We start from the raw sequence: 17085 nt of genomic DNA, 5'->3' as shown, positions 1-17085 counted from the left end.
GTGTACAGCGGCCACTCCGCTCGTCAGGAGCTAACAAGCCTTAACACAGCACATGCGGTCCTTGTCTTTCAGAGCACGTATGACCGCTGTCCTCTGGAGTTGGTCCGATGCATCAAACATATCCTCTACACAGAGCAGAGGCTCGTCAGAGAGGCCACCAATGTGAGTAGGATGCACACGCGTGTGTGAGTGTGTGTGTGTGCGTGTGCGTGTGTGTGCGTGTGTGTGTGTGGTAAAAATGCATACATAAGCTGACACCTGCATGCACAGGTCTGCTTGGTTGTTTATACTCGGACATCCCTGCTGAAATATAAACCTCACACACCTGCGGCTTCCCCGTGCATTATTCATGTCATAGTCTTCACAAAGCCTGCAAACACAAACAGAAACTCAACTACATAATGGTGGCTGATTCATAGATTGGATAATTGGGTAACTACTCACTGTTTTCTCCATTTATCCCCCCGGGGTCTGCAGATTCCCTTGAATTATGATAAATACAAAACCTGCAGTCGGTCATACCTTCTCAATCATGCTGTTAAATAGCCTGTAAAAAGTAAACCTTTTGTATTTCTCCGCTGTAACACTGCAATGGGGAAGGAAGTCAAAATGGAAGGCAAATATTTCACGGTTTATTACGAGCACTGAGTTATAAAACCATAAAGCCAGCAGTGCATAAAACATGTGACTCTCAGCAACTCCTGGGGTGAATTGATTTCCAGTCACAACATGCCTTTTCTATTAGTGGAATGCATATTTGGACTGATTGAATTTCACCCTGTTTAGTCGGAGCCTTTAGGCACCATAGTGCTCTCTCATTTAACTAGACATGCAGTCTGCCTGTATACGACAAGCAAATGCATTTTCTTCCATCTCTATTAGCAGTGTTCCCATCAGGCTTGTCATCATTTTCACAGTTAAATCCTAAAGCATCAAGTACAGCTTGTATCTCTGCTCCGACCCCCACGTATATACTCAGAAGCTCAGCTCTCAATTCACCAGTTGCCGGCCATTTCCCTTAACAGCTACCATAAACAATCCAATGACAGACAATATACAGGCCAATGCACCATCCAATGGAAAACCAACCTTACCAATTACTGTTTCCAATTCCATATCTGCCTGTCTCTCTATTTTACTTTGCAATCGACAGTCGAGCTCTCCGGTGGGTGGGATGATGGACAGCATGTCTCAGAAATACCAACAGATAAACCAAGCTTTTGAGGAGCTTCGCCTGCTGACCCAGGACACTGAGAATGATCTGCGCAAGCTCCAACAGAACCAGGAGTACTTCATCATCCAGTACCAGGAGAGTCTCCGCATCCAGGGTGAGACCGGGGGGCTTGCATCTCGTTATTGCAGCGGGAGAAAATGTTTTTGACTGACCAGACTGTGAGGAAAACATGTTTGATAATCAACAAAGTAATTCATCATACATGCCAAACAACGGTTTGAAGCTGTTCTGATGCAGATTTGTTGATGTCGAGATCTAATGCAGTTAAAAAAACGTAGTCACAAGACTTACATTTTGTAAACTCAGTGATTAATTGGTTAATTATAATAATCCTAAGTTAAAGCACTGTGTGGTTTGGTGTGCAGTAATGATAATGAACTGTACCTGACTGTGAGGTTGCAGTGCTACTTGAATCAAACGTATAAAGGGGTGAAACTTTTATAAAGATTGACAGATCACATGCTTCACATACATTTCACGGCAGATCAGCTGTAGATCAGCCATGCAAAACAAACAGCAGGAGCTTTCATGACCCAGCAACCTTTGCATATATGTTTCCTCATTCAGGAAACATCACCTCGCTCTTAAGACGTCGGCGTTATGCTATAGGAGGCTCTGCTGAGTTAATCATTATTCCTCTCAGGGGATAATGTACACTGTATGTGCACAGGTCAGAGATTTTTAGCTCCTCTCTCTTTTCCTCCCCTCTTCCATTTGGACGGCAACAACCCCACCCCTTCTTCAGCTCAGCTGACCAGCCTGGCAACGCTTCCCCCTGCTGACCGACAGCTACGGGAGCCCGCCCTTCTCAGCAAGAGGGCCACTGTGGAGGCATGGCTGACCAGAGAGGCCAACACACTACAGAAATACAGACTGGTAAGACATAACATAACATAACAAAACCTTGATGTGCTGTATGTATGTGCAAGAGTGCTCAAGTGTGATTGAAAGTCAACCTCTGCTTTTCTGTCGATGTGCAGGACCTGGCGGAGAAGCACCAGAAAACACTGCAGCTGTTGAGGAAGCAGCAGACTATCATTCTGGATGATGAGCTGATCCAGTGGAAGAGACGGCAACAGCTGGCAGGCAACGGGGGCCCGCCGGAGGGAGGCCTGGACATCCTGCAGTCCTGGTGAGTCCTCCTCCACCTCCCACCAAGATCACAGCCCCTGGACTACCTCACAAAGCAAAGGGTCACAGGTTTACAAGCCTTCAATTGACTACCGCTGGGTTTATTTCCAAAGTTTGTTAGCTCCCTAAAATGAGAAAGACTTTGGCTCTCTTATTTTCAGACTGGCTTTGCTGTCTTTGGCTTTTTCTTGTGTCCTGCTTGAGTGAAACCTTCAGCACTACAATATCTGTAAGCAATGTAGAATAAGCATTGTTTTTTTTTGTTTGTGTGTGTCAGGTGTGAGAAGCTTGCAGAAACCATCTGGCAAAACAGGCAGCAGATTCGGAGGGCAGAACACCTCAGACAACAGCTGCCCATCCCCGGCCCCATTGAAGAGCTCCTAAATGAACTCAACAGTACTATTACAGATATCATCTCAGCTTTGGTCACCAGGTGTGTGTGTGTGTGTGCGTGCGTGTGTGTGTGTGTGTGTGTGTGTGTTCATCTATACCTCAGAGGGATGAATCTTAAGTTGACTTAAGACCATAAATGTCAGTCAGCACAGCATCAATAAAAGCATATCAGCGGGTGTGCAAGTAAAATGAGGCATTGCCCTTTCCTGCGTTCGGTGTTGGCCTTTGTCAGGACGGAATTCAAACGATGGAGGTTCCGCGTAGGCAAAGAGCGTGCAGTGTGCAAGAGATTAAAGGATAGCAGGGGCACATGCAACTTCTTTCAGAACATTATTTCTGGCCCAAAGGTGCATCTGCCAGGGCCTTTTAGCCCTCCAGCATCTCAGAACGGGAACTAATCTGTAGAAGTGTAATTCTGTCGAGCTTTTTGGACAGAATTCTTGAACTTTGTCCCTGCAGGCACCCATAACACATTGCAAAGCCATGTCTCTGTCACAACGATTTCTGATTGGCCACAGACAAGCCTGCTCCGACACAGTAATGCACTCCTATCATGCACAATACAAGCACAGATCGTGGTTCCTCAACAACATCCTCTCTATACTCCTCCTAAATACATCGCGTTCATGTGGACCGCACACCAGCGCTGTGAGAAGAAAGTAATCGCTGACGCTGTTTGTTGACTGAAAAGCAATTACATTCATGACCCTCCATAAGTGAGCATGGTTGCAATTAAGGTCATTTTCAAATCGGCAGGTCATTGGAGCTTCAAGGTACCCCGTGGTGTTTGCTTCGTAAATAGTTAAATTGCATTCAGCCTTTTCACGCCAGACCACATTGCATGTGCTCTTAAAGTCCGATAAACATGTTTAACGCATAAAATCCTCTAAACATTTGTGCAATAGTGATGCATTGTTTGAGTTCTGTGTTCAGTTGCAGCCACAACATCATAATAAGCTGCAAGAAACAAGCAGATTTTACATGCAAATTATGCTAGAAGCCTTATAAACAATACTTCAAAAAGCTGAGGCAATCCAGGCACTCCAAGCAAGCAAAGGTTCTAAACGAGAAATGAAATGTTTAAAAAAAAAAAAAAAACTTTATTATTGTGGTTAACTCTAAAAGATAAAAGGCCAGTCATTAAAAAAGCTGACGTGTTCTCAGCCATTAGGTCTTTATCGCGGTTCCAAACAACAAACGGCACAGTGTGGCCCCTCTTATAAAGCCCATCATGGTGTTTGTTGTTCGGAGCCCTGATGAAGACCTCATGGTCGAAACACTTTGGCTTTGGGCAGCACGAGGAGCAACTGGCACGGTTGCCTCACTGCAAAAAGGTCCTGGGTTTAAGTTATATTAGATACATTATTTATTAACTGCTGGCTTTTTATTGATTTTGCCACTATCAGTACAGCTTTTTAATGGTTCTCTTCTCATTTTGATACTTTTTTTTGTTTGGAGTGCTTGGATTGCCTCTGGTTTTTGAAGTTTTCCCATTTTCCAAGAGCATCCAACACAATTTAAACATTGTGATACAAAGAGCTGCCAATCATCTTCTTTTCTAACATATAAAGTAAACGGCTTTGCTCCGAAGATCCGCAAGTGTGTTGTTTAATTTAGTCGCTCTGAATCATGATTTTACTGTTGGAATTTTATGAAATGTGTTCTCGTCACATCACCAGCACTCTGTCATTCACTCCAACTCTCCTTTTGTCTCCACAGCACGTTCATCATTGAGAAACAGCCTCCACAGGTGCTGAAGACCCAAACCAAGTTTGCCGCTACAGTGCGTCTCCTAGTGGGTGGGAAATTGAATGTGCACATGAACCCTCCACAGGTTAAAGCCACCATTATTAGTGAACAGCAAGCCAAGGCCCTGCTGAAGAACGAAAACACAAGAAAGTAAGTCCAGTGTTCTGTCGATGATGGGGTGGGTTAGAGAGGAAAAAACACACAAAAAAACGATTTAAAACAGTAATTCAAGTTTCTCTGGAGGGTCAGACTTCTCCTGTCTAGTGACCTTAACGAAAAGGTGTTTTCACATTTTGGCAGCAGCACTTCATCCAGCTCATTATTTAAGTTATTTGTATACACATTTTTCAGTATCCCTGCTCCCGTTAGTGGGGAAACTGTGATGAGCCCATGTGGCGCCATTAAGTTAAAGAGTCCTCATTTACTACCAGGATTACTGGATCCCAGGATGAACTCTGGTCATGTGTGATTCCAGACCTCACCACAGAGACGGGGCTGGAACTTGAACAATGTCTCGGAGGAATCTATGGTGTGGATGCAGAATCCACATTTAGCCTGTTCCACAGCCTCGTTCCACATTCCTGCCGACTAATACAACCTTCCAAGACTGTAGGTCAGCCAGGCAGCCAGTGGTTAAAGGGGTGAGCAATTCAACAGCTCGGCCAACCTCTGCTGTTTCTCATCTAAACCACTTGGTATGGCACCCAACCCGCAGTCTGGAGACATCTGTTTGGTGGTTTCTAGTGCAGGGAAGATTGTTAATTTTATAGCGAATGACTGAACATCGTTCCGAAAAGCCCGCATGTTTTTCCCTCTGCCGTCCAAACAAGGATCATTTTGTTTTATTCGTTCTGGGAAGAGTTGAATTCTGAACTCAAGTGGGCCGAGGCAGACGTTACAGCTCACTCCTGGATTCTTTATCTCCTTCAGTGACAGCAGTGGGGAGATTCTCAACAATAACTGTGTGATGGAGTATCACCAGACTACAGGCACTCTCAGCGCCCACTTCAGAAACATGGTGAGTGCTCCTGAAATCACTCAACTACAGAGGGTTAAGTATCATATTGTCCACATTACTTGTTACATACAGTAAGTAGCTCTTAAGTGAAGCAATTGCCAAAATGTGTTTAGTATGTAAATTCAGGGCAAAACTGGCTCTGTGTTGAAAAGCCACTCAAGTTATGCTTGAGTTTTTCTTTGTAGTAAGTGTAAATATATTTCCTTCCGGTGGGGTTGCTTCCCATGTTGCCAATATAGTTCCAATAGCTTTTCGGATTTCTAGAATAAACTGACAGAATGTGGAAATAACCAGTGGTGGACTCAGGATGTTTGAGGGACTGGGGCGAAAAAAACATAAAGAGGGCACCAGCTGTATGTAGTGGGGCACCAGCGTGCAGAAAGCCGCGGGATATTTATAGTGAAGAGAGGGCACTTTACCACGTTTTATCTACCGGAAGGATCCACGGGGGCATTTTGCTGCATTCTTCCGACTGGTGCAGTAAAACACACACTAATGCTACGCCAGTATGAGTGCAATATCCAAATCACGAGGTAAAATATGTGACGAAACAACATTAACAAAGTACTACAGTGCTGCAAAGATATCCTGGCCTACATATCGTGTTCTCCAGATGTAAGAAAACATGTGGTAATAAAAAAAAATAGCGGAAAATGAACCCCTATATGATTTTCTTTTTACCACCAACAAAACCATAGCAACTCAGCAGAGCTTTGAAGGATCAGTTTGCAGCTTCAGGAGAGCCTCTGTCTTACATCGCACAATCCACTGAGACCTCCATGGATTATTTACATGTAGTCTGACTCAAAGTGAATTATACATGCATGTACTGTAAGTAGGATGTGTGCACTGTCAGCCTAACTGCGCAGACAGTATGTACTCTGTGTATATATCCAGTATTCCTTATTCCTGCGTGTCATCTTCCATCTAGTCTTTGAAGAGGATCAAGCGATCGGACAGGCGAGGAGCAGAATCTGTCACAGAAGAGAAGTTCACGATTCTGTTTGAGTCCCAGTTTAGTGTCGGCGGCAACGAGCTCGTCTTTCAAGTGAAGGTAAGAGGGCGCAGACAGAAGAGGTGGAAGAAAACACTACATTATCCTTGACACACAAAGCTACTAGCCATTCACACATTTACAGAAGTGGGACTCATTCTTAAGTCCAGAGACATGATTCAACTGCAGAAACTTTCCCCCAGAGCTTAAAAAGCTTTCGAGGAAGTGACTACCACCAGTGACCAGGTCTAAATTAAGTTCTGTGGAATTTATTTCTCCCCCCTCCAAAAAGTCCTTGCTTGGAGCTAGGACTTTCCGAAAATCATCAGCATGGAGTCACAGAAGAAAGCTTACAACAGATGAGCAGAGACGACCAGAAATTGTTGTTGTGCAGTCACATGCAAAAATGACGCATGAACAACATCTTGAAAATGCTTTTTCATATTCAAATCAGCAGACTAATTTGCGTAATCTGTGCTGATCTTTGGACCACTGTGGAAAGGCAGACAACAACGGGCTGAAGAAGTTTTTTACTTCCTTGAAAAGCTTCTCCTGTGACTTTAATTTCCAAGTACTTTGGGTGGAAACGTGACACAAAGCACTGAGCATCCATAAACAGTGATACACAGTGCACCATATCAGCCCAACCAATCTCACTCATTGCCATTCCTCATCGTTACAGTCATTTTCCTCTGTGGTTTAAAAAGCTTTTGCTCACCATTGAGGCCACAGAAATACTATGAAGGTTATGTTGTTTCGCAGAATGTCCAGCGTTTACTGACACAGCCTGCTTTTTCTTTCGAACAGACGTTATCACTTCCTGTGGTGGTAATAGTTCACGGTAGCCAAGACAATAACGCCACAGCAACCGTGTTGTGGGACAACGCTTTTGCAGAGCCGGTGAGTAAATGTGTGTCAGTGTTGGAAATTCTTTGTAGATGTGATTCAACTTTCATGTGTTTACTTACGTTTGAGACACCTTTCACATAAGCTTTACAGTTATGTATCAAATGTACTTGGTCCATGTACAGCATTGTTTTGACCAGTCGAAGACGCACACAAGACACATCTTCTGTACTATCTCCCGGAGTTGACGCATACGCATACCAAGGCCTAACAGTCCCCTTTGTGTGCATTAGTGTGTTCTCACTCATACATACAGCCACCTAAATACAGAAGATCCATGCATTATTCACTGAGAAAGTAATGAAAATGTCTGAAAATGGCATCAAATCTCGCAGTGTAAATGGAAGTGAGTAGAAATGATTGGATTTGTCACCTTGATCCTGATCCACTCTTAAAGTTAATGGGGTCCATTCTAGGCCAAGACCCATTCTCCATCCAAGTGTTGTGGAAATCCATTCTGTAGTCTTTGTGTAATCCTGCTGTAAAGCCAACCGACCAACAAACAGAGGTTGAAACACACGTGACCTCCTTGGCGGCGGAAACAAAAGATTTCCAAATTCCAAAAACAAAATGTCGGTTCCCTCACACACTTACCCTGTCTGCATTGATTTATTGAAAAAATCTACGTTTTGGTCTCAAGGACCTTGACACAATGACATGTTGCTGCAATACAGACTGTAATTGCATGATAGTTCACAGCTGTGTTGGTGACCAGTAGCTCCTTAACTTAAATACCCACAAACCATACGGTCTCCACAACCCGTATTTGATGTATTTATATACAAATGGATATGGACTATGTCTTGTGTATATTACAAAATAAAAATAAATGAGATTGTAAATATTGTGTGGTTTGTCAGTTGTAGGAATCTTTAATGCAACTTAGCCACTGAGCGACATCACTGGAGGCAAATCATCAGATTACATGCTTTATACTACTTAATTTTTACATATGCATTAGTACTCCCCAGGATCTTTAAACAGACTTTGGTGTGTGTAATTTGTGGAGCTACCCTTTAAAAATGAGCTTAATCCTTCTGGAAACAACTGTCTACTCATACGTGCTCATGTTTGCACATTTTTTCCGCGTGTTTCTTAATTCTGCTGCCACATCGCTCGTGTTGATAAGGCTTGTTTAAATCTGGTGCTGTCTCCTCTGCTGTCTGCAGGGACGAGTGCCTTTCCTCGTGCCAGACAAGGTGCTCTGGCCTCAGCTTTGCGATGCCATCAACATGAAATACAAGGCTGAAGTGCAGAGTAACCGGGGCCTGTCGGAGGAGAACCTAGTCTTCCTGGCTCAAAAGGCTTTCAGCAGCTCCAGCAACAACCCAGACGACTACCGCAGCATGACTATGACTTGGTCACAGTTTAACAGGGTATGTCTCTTTTCTCCGTGAATACAAACGCATGGTTTGTATGAAGATCATACTAATGATCCTTTATTATCAGTGGTAAGCTATGGTTAATTATCAGACCTAAAGAAGGTTTTCTCCCCTTTGCATTTTTAAAGAGCACGCAGGCCAGTTTCAATAAGCCATTTCAGCCACATGCTTGTTCCCCGCGGAGGGGTTTACTGTTGGTTATTCATGTATAGAAAATTTTGTGCTCTGTTTGCAGCGTCCCCACAGCCCTATTCTGTGGTCGACTTGATTGAGAACGCCTCATTGGTAGCCAGGTCTTCATCTTAATGGGCCTGTTTGTCCACTCAGTGAAAGGCTGGGGGTCTAATTTTCTGGCTCAAAGCAGCTGGTGATGGCAGAAAACACACTCACTTTCAGCACACACCATCAGTCTCATTAGATTACGGGAACATCAAGTTTCAGCCACTTCACCGACCGGCGTATAAGCTGCACATGTACACAAAGTCCCCCCTCACTGCCTTTTTTCGCACATACACAGCATATAAACAATCCAGCTGCACACTTGGTTAAATCATAAACACCACTTGGATGAGGACATTTTGTTCTCTGTATTTATAGACCGGTTGGACATCTGCGGTTATCTGAAAACCCTTTTTAAAAATATGTTCATGTCTGTTTGAATACTGTGTGCTTTTCAAACAAATCTTTTTTCCAAAACCCTTTTTCGCTTGCAGGAAAGCTTGCCGGGGAGGAACTTCACATTTTGGCAGTGGTTTGATGGTGTGATGGAACTCACAAAAAAGCATCTCAAACCACACTGGAACGATGGGTAAGGAAACTGCTGAGGTTTGAATCGTTTGGCTGAGAAAAATTAAAGCACTGCCTCTCTTTTGTCAATATGACAGCTGGACTTCATGTTCAGTGTAAGTGTATGTTTTCTTGTTCCAATTGTGTCACTCTGGTAACTCAGGCAATGGCTCACTTTTAAGGATTGTCCATGGCAGCCTGCTCTCGCCAGTAAACTAGGCACATAACAATTTTCATCCTTTCTCTTCTTCTCTACACATCTCTCGCCTCTTTTTCAGAGCCATCTTGGGCTTTGTGAACAAGCAGCAGGCTCAGGACATGCTGATGTCGAAACCCAACGGCACTTTCCTTCTGCGCTTTAGCGACTCTGAGATTGGAGGAATTACAATCGCCTGGGTGGCAGAAAATCCAAACAAAGCAGGTGTGACATGGAAATGTGTGTTACTAGAAGCGTTGCTCTTTGCATTAATCCGAAGTGTGCCACTCTCTCATGCGACCATAACTCTTCTCTTGTCTCCCAGGCGCCAGACAGACCCCCAATGAAAAATGTCAAATAAAACCAAAAAGTTAACAAAAAAGTAATGTGCTTCTTGCAAGTGTACACAGAATCAGATCCTCAGCAGTGCAGCCTCCTCGCATGATAAACAAAATAGAGGAGGTAAAACGACACATGATGTTACAGAGGTTACCATAATATGTTTTATTTAACAGCACAGTCATACCTGGAAACGTGCTGTAGTATACAAATACACAATGCCCCTTCCCATGTGTGCTGCCATTGGTAGATGTTAGGCAACTGGTCCCTAATGAAGTCGGAGCAGGTAGGTCTACAAGTAGGAATTCCGACTTCGGTTGGCATTCCATTGGACATTTGTTTACCAGGAGGCTGGAATATTCCGAGTTCTGAGTTGCCTGAGATGGGCAACTTTGAGTTCAAGGAGAGCTGATCAGAATTGTTTCAGTCGAGACTGAGTATATTCAGCCTGAGTTGTGCTTGTGCTTGAAATTGCAAAACAAAACATCATCAATGGAGCGCCAACACTATGATTCACCAACAGGTATAACATGACAACAAGATCAGGAAAACAGAAAAAGACAAGAAGTGGGAAGTGACAAACGTGACAAATGAGGATAAACTTTCAACATAACACAGGAAATCACAATACTAAAACTCAGGTCCATTAAAACTACACTGTAATAATGCTGAAAATGGCCTGGAGAATAACTTGTTGCATTACTCTCACAGCTGATGCTACGTTGTGTGTGTGCTGTGTGTCTCCAGGTGAGAGAATGGTTTGGAACCTCATGCCCTACACAACCAAAGACTTCACCATTCGCTCTCTGGCCGACCGCATCAGCGATCTCAATCACCTCCTGTTCCTCTACCCTGACAGACCCAAGGATGAGGTGTTCTCCAAATACTACACCCCACCGCTCTGTAAGCAACCTTGTGTTTGCGCTGACAGCTGTCGCCCACGAAATGTAATATCACAGTTGCAGAGTAGTAAACTGATGTCCCGCACTGAGCTGTCCCTCTCCCTCTGCTTGTTTGTTTTAAAGCCAAAGCAGTGGACGGCTACGTGAAACCACAAATCAAGCAAGTGGTGCCCGAGTAAGTACCAAGCTTCCTGTTCTTCCATTCCTTTTTCTTTCTTCCCTGCCATCAACCCTCCAGATTTCCTCTGTGGCACCATTAAGAGTTAATCACAAGATATTGGACCCTGAATTCAGATCAGCTATTAGAGCTGTTACAGTTGGAGGAGGCCAATTAAGGATGGCAAGGGTTCCTGAGTGAGCTTGTCTTCCACTCATCATTAGAGTTAGGCTTGTTAGTTAGCAGACCCCCGCTCCCTCGTCTCCACAGTCGACTCACCCGCGCTACAGAAAGCGGCCGTAATCATGCAGCGAGGCCTGGAAAACACGCTGAGGGTAGTTGCTTAGGCAACTGCTGAACGCAGACTCATCGGCTTTTATCTTGGGTTTGTGTGTGCATTTGTGTGTGTGTGTGTACAGGTTCGCTACAGCCAATCCAGACCCAGCAAGCGGGAATCCAACCTATATGGATCACGGCGCCTCCCCAGCACCTGTCAATCACCCTCACCCCTACAGCATATACCCACCTATGTGAGTCAACAAGTCCTGTTGAACATATGAGCTGCTTTGTATGAGTGTGTGTGGGCATTTCATGTGAGTAAAGAGAGTCTTGTTTCTTCTGCTGTATTGGTGATGTGCTGTCGGCTTGTCTGAGTACGGTCTGGCTCCATTCTGTGTCCCGTGACAGGAGTGACTCTATGTTGGACGCCGACGGAGACTTCGACCTGGACGACACCATGGACGTGGCGAGGCACGTAGAGGAGCTCCTCCGGCGGCCGGTAGAGAGCCAGTGGGGCGGCCAACAATCCTGACCCCGGATCTGTTAACCTTGCAACAACACCAAACAAAAACCCTGCCTCCCGACTCAGCCCTCCCCCCCCACTCGCAGTGACATTTCACATGGTTTAATTCCATTTCATTTCTCTTTTTTTTTTCAGATAGCTATAATGTGAAATGTTGATAATGGTTGTGATTTTACTTTTCTTTTCAGCATGAGAGCATGCATGTCAGTGACCTTCTCTTAGTTTTATTTGTGACCATAAGTGTTTGTAAAACAGACTAGGTATAACGCAGAACCTACAATGTTACAGTATTGTGAAAAAGAAACGAAAAAGGTCATGTTCATTCACGTTGTGCATGCATTTCCGATTGATTTTTAAACAGATTTAAAAAAAATATATATATGCTACTGTATGAAGTCATTTTAACAGTTGAATGTTTTTATTTTGTTATATCCTTGTAAATGGGTTATCGGTATTTTGATAGTGACATTGAACTTGCCCTTTGACAAAAAAAAAGAGAAACAGTATTGAAAAGGTTTTGCTTTCGCTCTTAACCACATTATCCGATTCACCGCTCTGCAGTTTCTGTCAGAATTTTCTAATCGATATACACTAACCTAAAGGCAGAGTGACTCTCTTTGCTCACCGTGACTGACAGCACACACATCAGCACGCGGTACACACGCGCTAAAGTGTACGCTGCATTCGTTCTGATTTGTTCACCAGCTGAAACCCACGACGGGGGTTAATGCACCTCCCTCGCTCTCACAGGGCTATTTGTCTTCTGTTTGTACACAGAAATGCAAATCCAAGCATTTACCCAGCGCTGCCTGCTTGTCCTCTCAGGTCTCTCTGTTCTCCTCATCAACGCTACCTCGCATTATTCTACTGACAGTCATTACTTTTGGTTCTTCTTTTAGTTGTTTTTTCTGCACCACATCCACACCAGTAGGTACGCTCTCTGGGTTTTTGTTTTTGTTCTTGTTGTTTGTGTTGATATGTACAGGGAGATCCTCTGATGTTTTATGCTTGAAACCACTCGCCTTGACGAGGTCTAGATGCATAAAGTGTTACATGTATGGCCGGTATGCTTGAATATTCCCTTCTGACTTTTTCTGCCTATCCGTCCACTTGTTCCTGTAGCTGTGTCAAGACAAATCTAGGGGCTGCATAAAACTCCCCAGCCACCGGAGCACGTCCAGAACTCGAGGATGTGGTGTCACGTCAGGCTTTGTCTGGCTTTTGTGTTTTTGGTCGACATTAGTTTTCTAGTGTGTTCACTTTTTGCTATACAGGAAAAACAGCAAACACATCAGTCTAAATAGAAAAAAAGGGTTGAGACTATTACACGACTCCCTCCACTAGCACACACAACGCTGAATAGAAAACATGTCGTCCACAACAGCCTTGCACCTCAGGAATGCTTCGCTTAGCTGATGTATAAGCCAAATAGAAAATGATCTGTGTATACAAAATATATGAATTTATTTTCTCTATAATAATTCTATTTTATTATTGTTTCTCTGGCACTCCCCCCGTTGAATGTAACCTCCTTTGCATGACCCTGTTGAGGATTTATGTACAAATACCTCCACAGCCTGAGCAGAAGTTTCAAGTCTCATTGTCACCACAAGTCCCCGTTGGGAAAAAAAAAAGGATACAGAGGGACTGGAAAATCAGAGAAGAATTGATGATGTACTTTTGTGTTTGCCCGACAGACATTAGAGTATTAAACATATTCCCTCATCTATCTTTTCATTTCTCCTTTAGAAACTATTTCTTTTGTATCTCGCTTTCTTTCCTGTCTTTGAAATCTCAAGCTACGTGGGCAGTCTTGTGATATCATCCTCTCATCGCCGTCAATTCTCATCCTTTTTAAGCTTTGTTCCACTGTAGACTGTGTATTTTTCCAATTGATGTAGATGGCGCTGTGTGCTGTTCAATGTATGTACCATGTTTGTGCTTTTGGAGGTTTTCCAAGAGAAACAGCTGTCGAGTTGAAAAAGAAGTTAAAAAAAATAAAGTTTTATAAATAATTTTAACTCAAACCTGTACAAGTACAGAAGATTTTGATGTCACTACAAAAAAAATGTTGTTGTTGTTTTTTGTTTTTTTTTATGTGTGCAGTCAACACCATCCATTTAATCCCCCAAGCAGCGGAGTCAGAGATGTGGCACTCCAGAAGCTCATCAACAGGATCGTGCCGAGTAAAAGTATTCAGTCGAGTGTGTGTGTGTGTGTGTGTGTGTGTAATCCGTTGGCAGAGAGAAAAAAACTCATTATTACGTTGATTAAAATGAACTGCATGCCAGTTCATGGCTCCTAGTTGAAGTGTTGTGTGTAAGTGTGCCATATATTGTATAAGAGAGACTCCTGGCTTTTCTTGTATAGGCACTCATGTCAAAGAACTGCTCTACACCGTTACATTATGTATACACCGCAGCATATGAAATAGTTATTGCACTTACCAGTATACTGTATGAAGCTTTATGCACGATGAAAACATGCGCTTTGCGTGGAAGAAAACATATTTCACAGATGTTTCACATGTAAAGGTTTGTTTATTTTGATCAGCGTCCCCCAGAGGACGTCCCCAGTGAAACTTTAAACATTTAGATCCTTGTGTTAAGTGATTCATCTTACCGGAACATGCTGCCAGAATGTTTTATCAGTGCAGACTGTTTTAATTTTTTAAATATCTCCAGTGCTCTCAGTCATCTGTTTCCCAACATTTTTGTGCAATGTGAATGCCAACCTTAAGACTGCAGATAGTTAACGGTAGGATGAGTAGAAAATGATGTCAATATTTTTTCAAAGATACTTGCTAACTTCACTTGTAAAAAGGTTTGACATGTTTGTATCAGTTGGGGACATTAGAGACACTGGCACATTTGAGACTTCGCACTCATCTGTTGAGGAGGGAGGTTCTTTTTAAATCTGCACACTGGTTCTTGAAGGCACCATTTCTTTCTGTGAAGCCTTTGAAAGTTGTTTGCTTTCAGCTACGGGGGTTTCACAGTATTGACCATAATCTTGATATTTAAAAATGAAATTCCAATATTGTGTTAATTATACACAAATAATATTGTGTGAATAATCAAGTGCCTCCTATAAAATTTCTGCTACTTTCCATTCTCGCTGTGTAATGTCAGGTGGTGGTATCGCACACAAAGAAGGGGCGAAAAAGACCTTAAGCCACAAGTGTGTGGCTACTATACTGCCACACATCCGAGGAGATGACAGCAAGACACTCTACCTGCAGTTCAGAGAGATATCGCGATAATATTGTCATTGTGAATTATTTTGACTGCAATAATCGTGTCCTATATATCTGATATCGATAAACACACAAAGCAAATGTCTTTTACAAACTGGAGCAGTGAGCATTCAGGTAGATTCTCTTGATGCACCAAATTGAATCTAAACAAACTGTTGGTGTAAATGTGTAAAAGAAAAAAAAATTGCTATAGTTTAACAGAGGCAATGTTTATTCTAGCATGTAGGAAGAAAAAAAACGAAGGCTCATTCAAATGTAGCAACTCTGAAATCTGAACATAATGGAGGGTAAGTACAGGAAGTCAACTGGAAAAAATTATAATGTGAAATTGTGTGCACACATTTATTTGAGTATTTTTCTTGTCACATCATCCAACTGCATGCGTTTTAAACACCCCCTGAATAGCAACAATTTTATCAAATATTCTGAATAAGCTCTATTCTGCCACCTTGTGGATGTAAAAAAAAAAAAAAAAAAAAGGAAAAACATTTCTTCCTGTGTGTATTCGAGCTGTACTTAAAATGGCAATTACCTGTCTGGTGTAATTTCTGGGAAAAGTGATAAGAAATTCGAAACGGTATTAATTATAACAGAATGAGACCGGTTATTGCTTAAATGATTTTCTTTATCAGTTAATATATTGGCTGCGTCTTTAGAGAAAAACTAATTACAGTGGTTTATTAAAATGAACGTGTTTTTTTTTAATTATTCGTGCCTTATCTACAGGCTGCGATGTCACAGGCTGAAAACGTGTGCAGGTCAGGGATTGTAATCTGGTGGAAAGGGCTCCTAGAGGTCAGTGGCGGGTTGTTGCCAGGATACTGAAACTTTATTCTTTACAGGGGCTTTAAAATAGATGTAGGTGGATCATACACAGTGTACCTTTTTACAGTTTTCACTGTCTGTTTATATGAGAACGACAACAGCATAACCTCTGCTGAGGAGGTTGTGTTCTCCCCTGTGTCCGTGTGTTGGTTTGTGGGCAGGATTACACAAAAACTACTGGACACATTTCCACAAAACTTCGATGGAGGATGGGTCTCAGCCCAGAATAGACCCCATGAACTTTTGATGTGGATCTGAATTAAAGGATAGATCCAGGGATATTTTTTTCTTGCTTTCTTTAACATGATGCATGATAGGGCACATTTCCAACATTTGTTAATTTCTAAGGAAATAATGCATGGCTGGTTCCTATGAGTGAGTGCAAGTTGATGTGGATCCTAGATCTGGGCTATCAATATTGACATTGGATTAGGTTTGATGTAAATTGAAGCAGACTTTTGGTCCATGGTGAAGGTATGCACTCTACTTGGTGGCTGTGCTGTAATAATTGCAAAGGAGGTTTACAATGTGCTATGCACATGAATTTAGAGAACAATATCATGACTGAGAAACATAAAATACAGTTTGTAATTGTAGATTGTGAGATAAAATGAAAGATGTTGAAGTACATTACAGTTTATGCTCTTACCTAAAGGCTGTGACAAGCTGGTATGTTTTGTTTTTGCTTCCATGGAAATTGCAGTTTTTCTTCAGTTCTTCAGTATTTCATTTTATAGCTCTGACTGTTCTTAATTTGTCTAATTAATGTGCACATTTTGCAAAACATTGCATGTCTGTATCTGCCAGGGGGCATAATTATGTTATTTCCATTACAGGGAGAATCTTAATGTTCACTGTTAAATTGAAATAAATACATGCATATATCTTTACTGCCAACAACAGCAAAGGATAGGTTAATATCGACATATTGGATATTAGCTAAATTCCAATTTTGTGTGTCCCTAAGTTGTAGTGTTGCTCTTGTTCTGTGTTGATTTGGACAATCTGTTTGTCA

General features: G+C 42.5%; 1 protein-coding gene across 3 annotated transcripts in view; it reads left to right on the top strand.

Moving 5' to 3' along the window:
• The window catches only part of stat5a (signal transducer and activator of transcription 5a), a 54862-nt gene extending 40846 nt beyond the window's left edge, over positions 1-14016 (top strand). For all 3 annotated transcript variants that reach the window (XM_030406724.1, XM_030406725.1, XM_030406726.1), the window contains exons 5-20: positions 73-162; positions 1154-1328; positions 1980-2110; positions 2215-2366; positions 2643-2798; positions 4478-4657; positions 5438-5525; positions 6457-6579; positions 7327-7419; positions 8595-8801; positions 9521-9615; positions 9872-10014; positions 10876-11031; positions 11154-11205; positions 11607-11717; positions 11875-14016. In XM_030406724.1, coding sequence (XP_030262584.1) covers positions 73-162; positions 1154-1328; positions 1980-2110; positions 2215-2366; positions 2643-2798; positions 4478-4657; positions 5438-5525; positions 6457-6579; positions 7327-7419; positions 8595-8801; positions 9521-9615; positions 9872-10014; positions 10876-11031; positions 11154-11205; positions 11607-11717; positions 11875-11998 — 2076 coding nt within the window. In that variant the 3' untranslated portion in view covers positions 11999-14016. The remainder of the gene's footprint in view (positions 1-72; positions 163-1153; positions 1329-1979; positions 2111-2214; positions 2367-2642; positions 2799-4477; positions 4658-5437; positions 5526-6456; positions 6580-7326; positions 7420-8594; positions 8802-9520; positions 9616-9871; positions 10015-10875; positions 11032-11153; positions 11206-11606; positions 11718-11874) is intronic.
• The last annotated feature ends 3069 nt before the right edge of the window (positions 14017-17085 follow it).

This window comes from Sparus aurata, chromosome 23 (assembly GCF_900880675.1).
Source record: "Sparus aurata chromosome 23, fSpaAur1.1, whole genome shotgun sequence".
NCBI lineage: Eukaryota > Metazoa > Chordata > Actinopteri > Spariformes > Sparidae > Sparus > Sparus aurata.
Note: the sequence above shows the minus strand (reverse complement) of the source record. Positions and strands in the feature narration are given on the sequence as shown.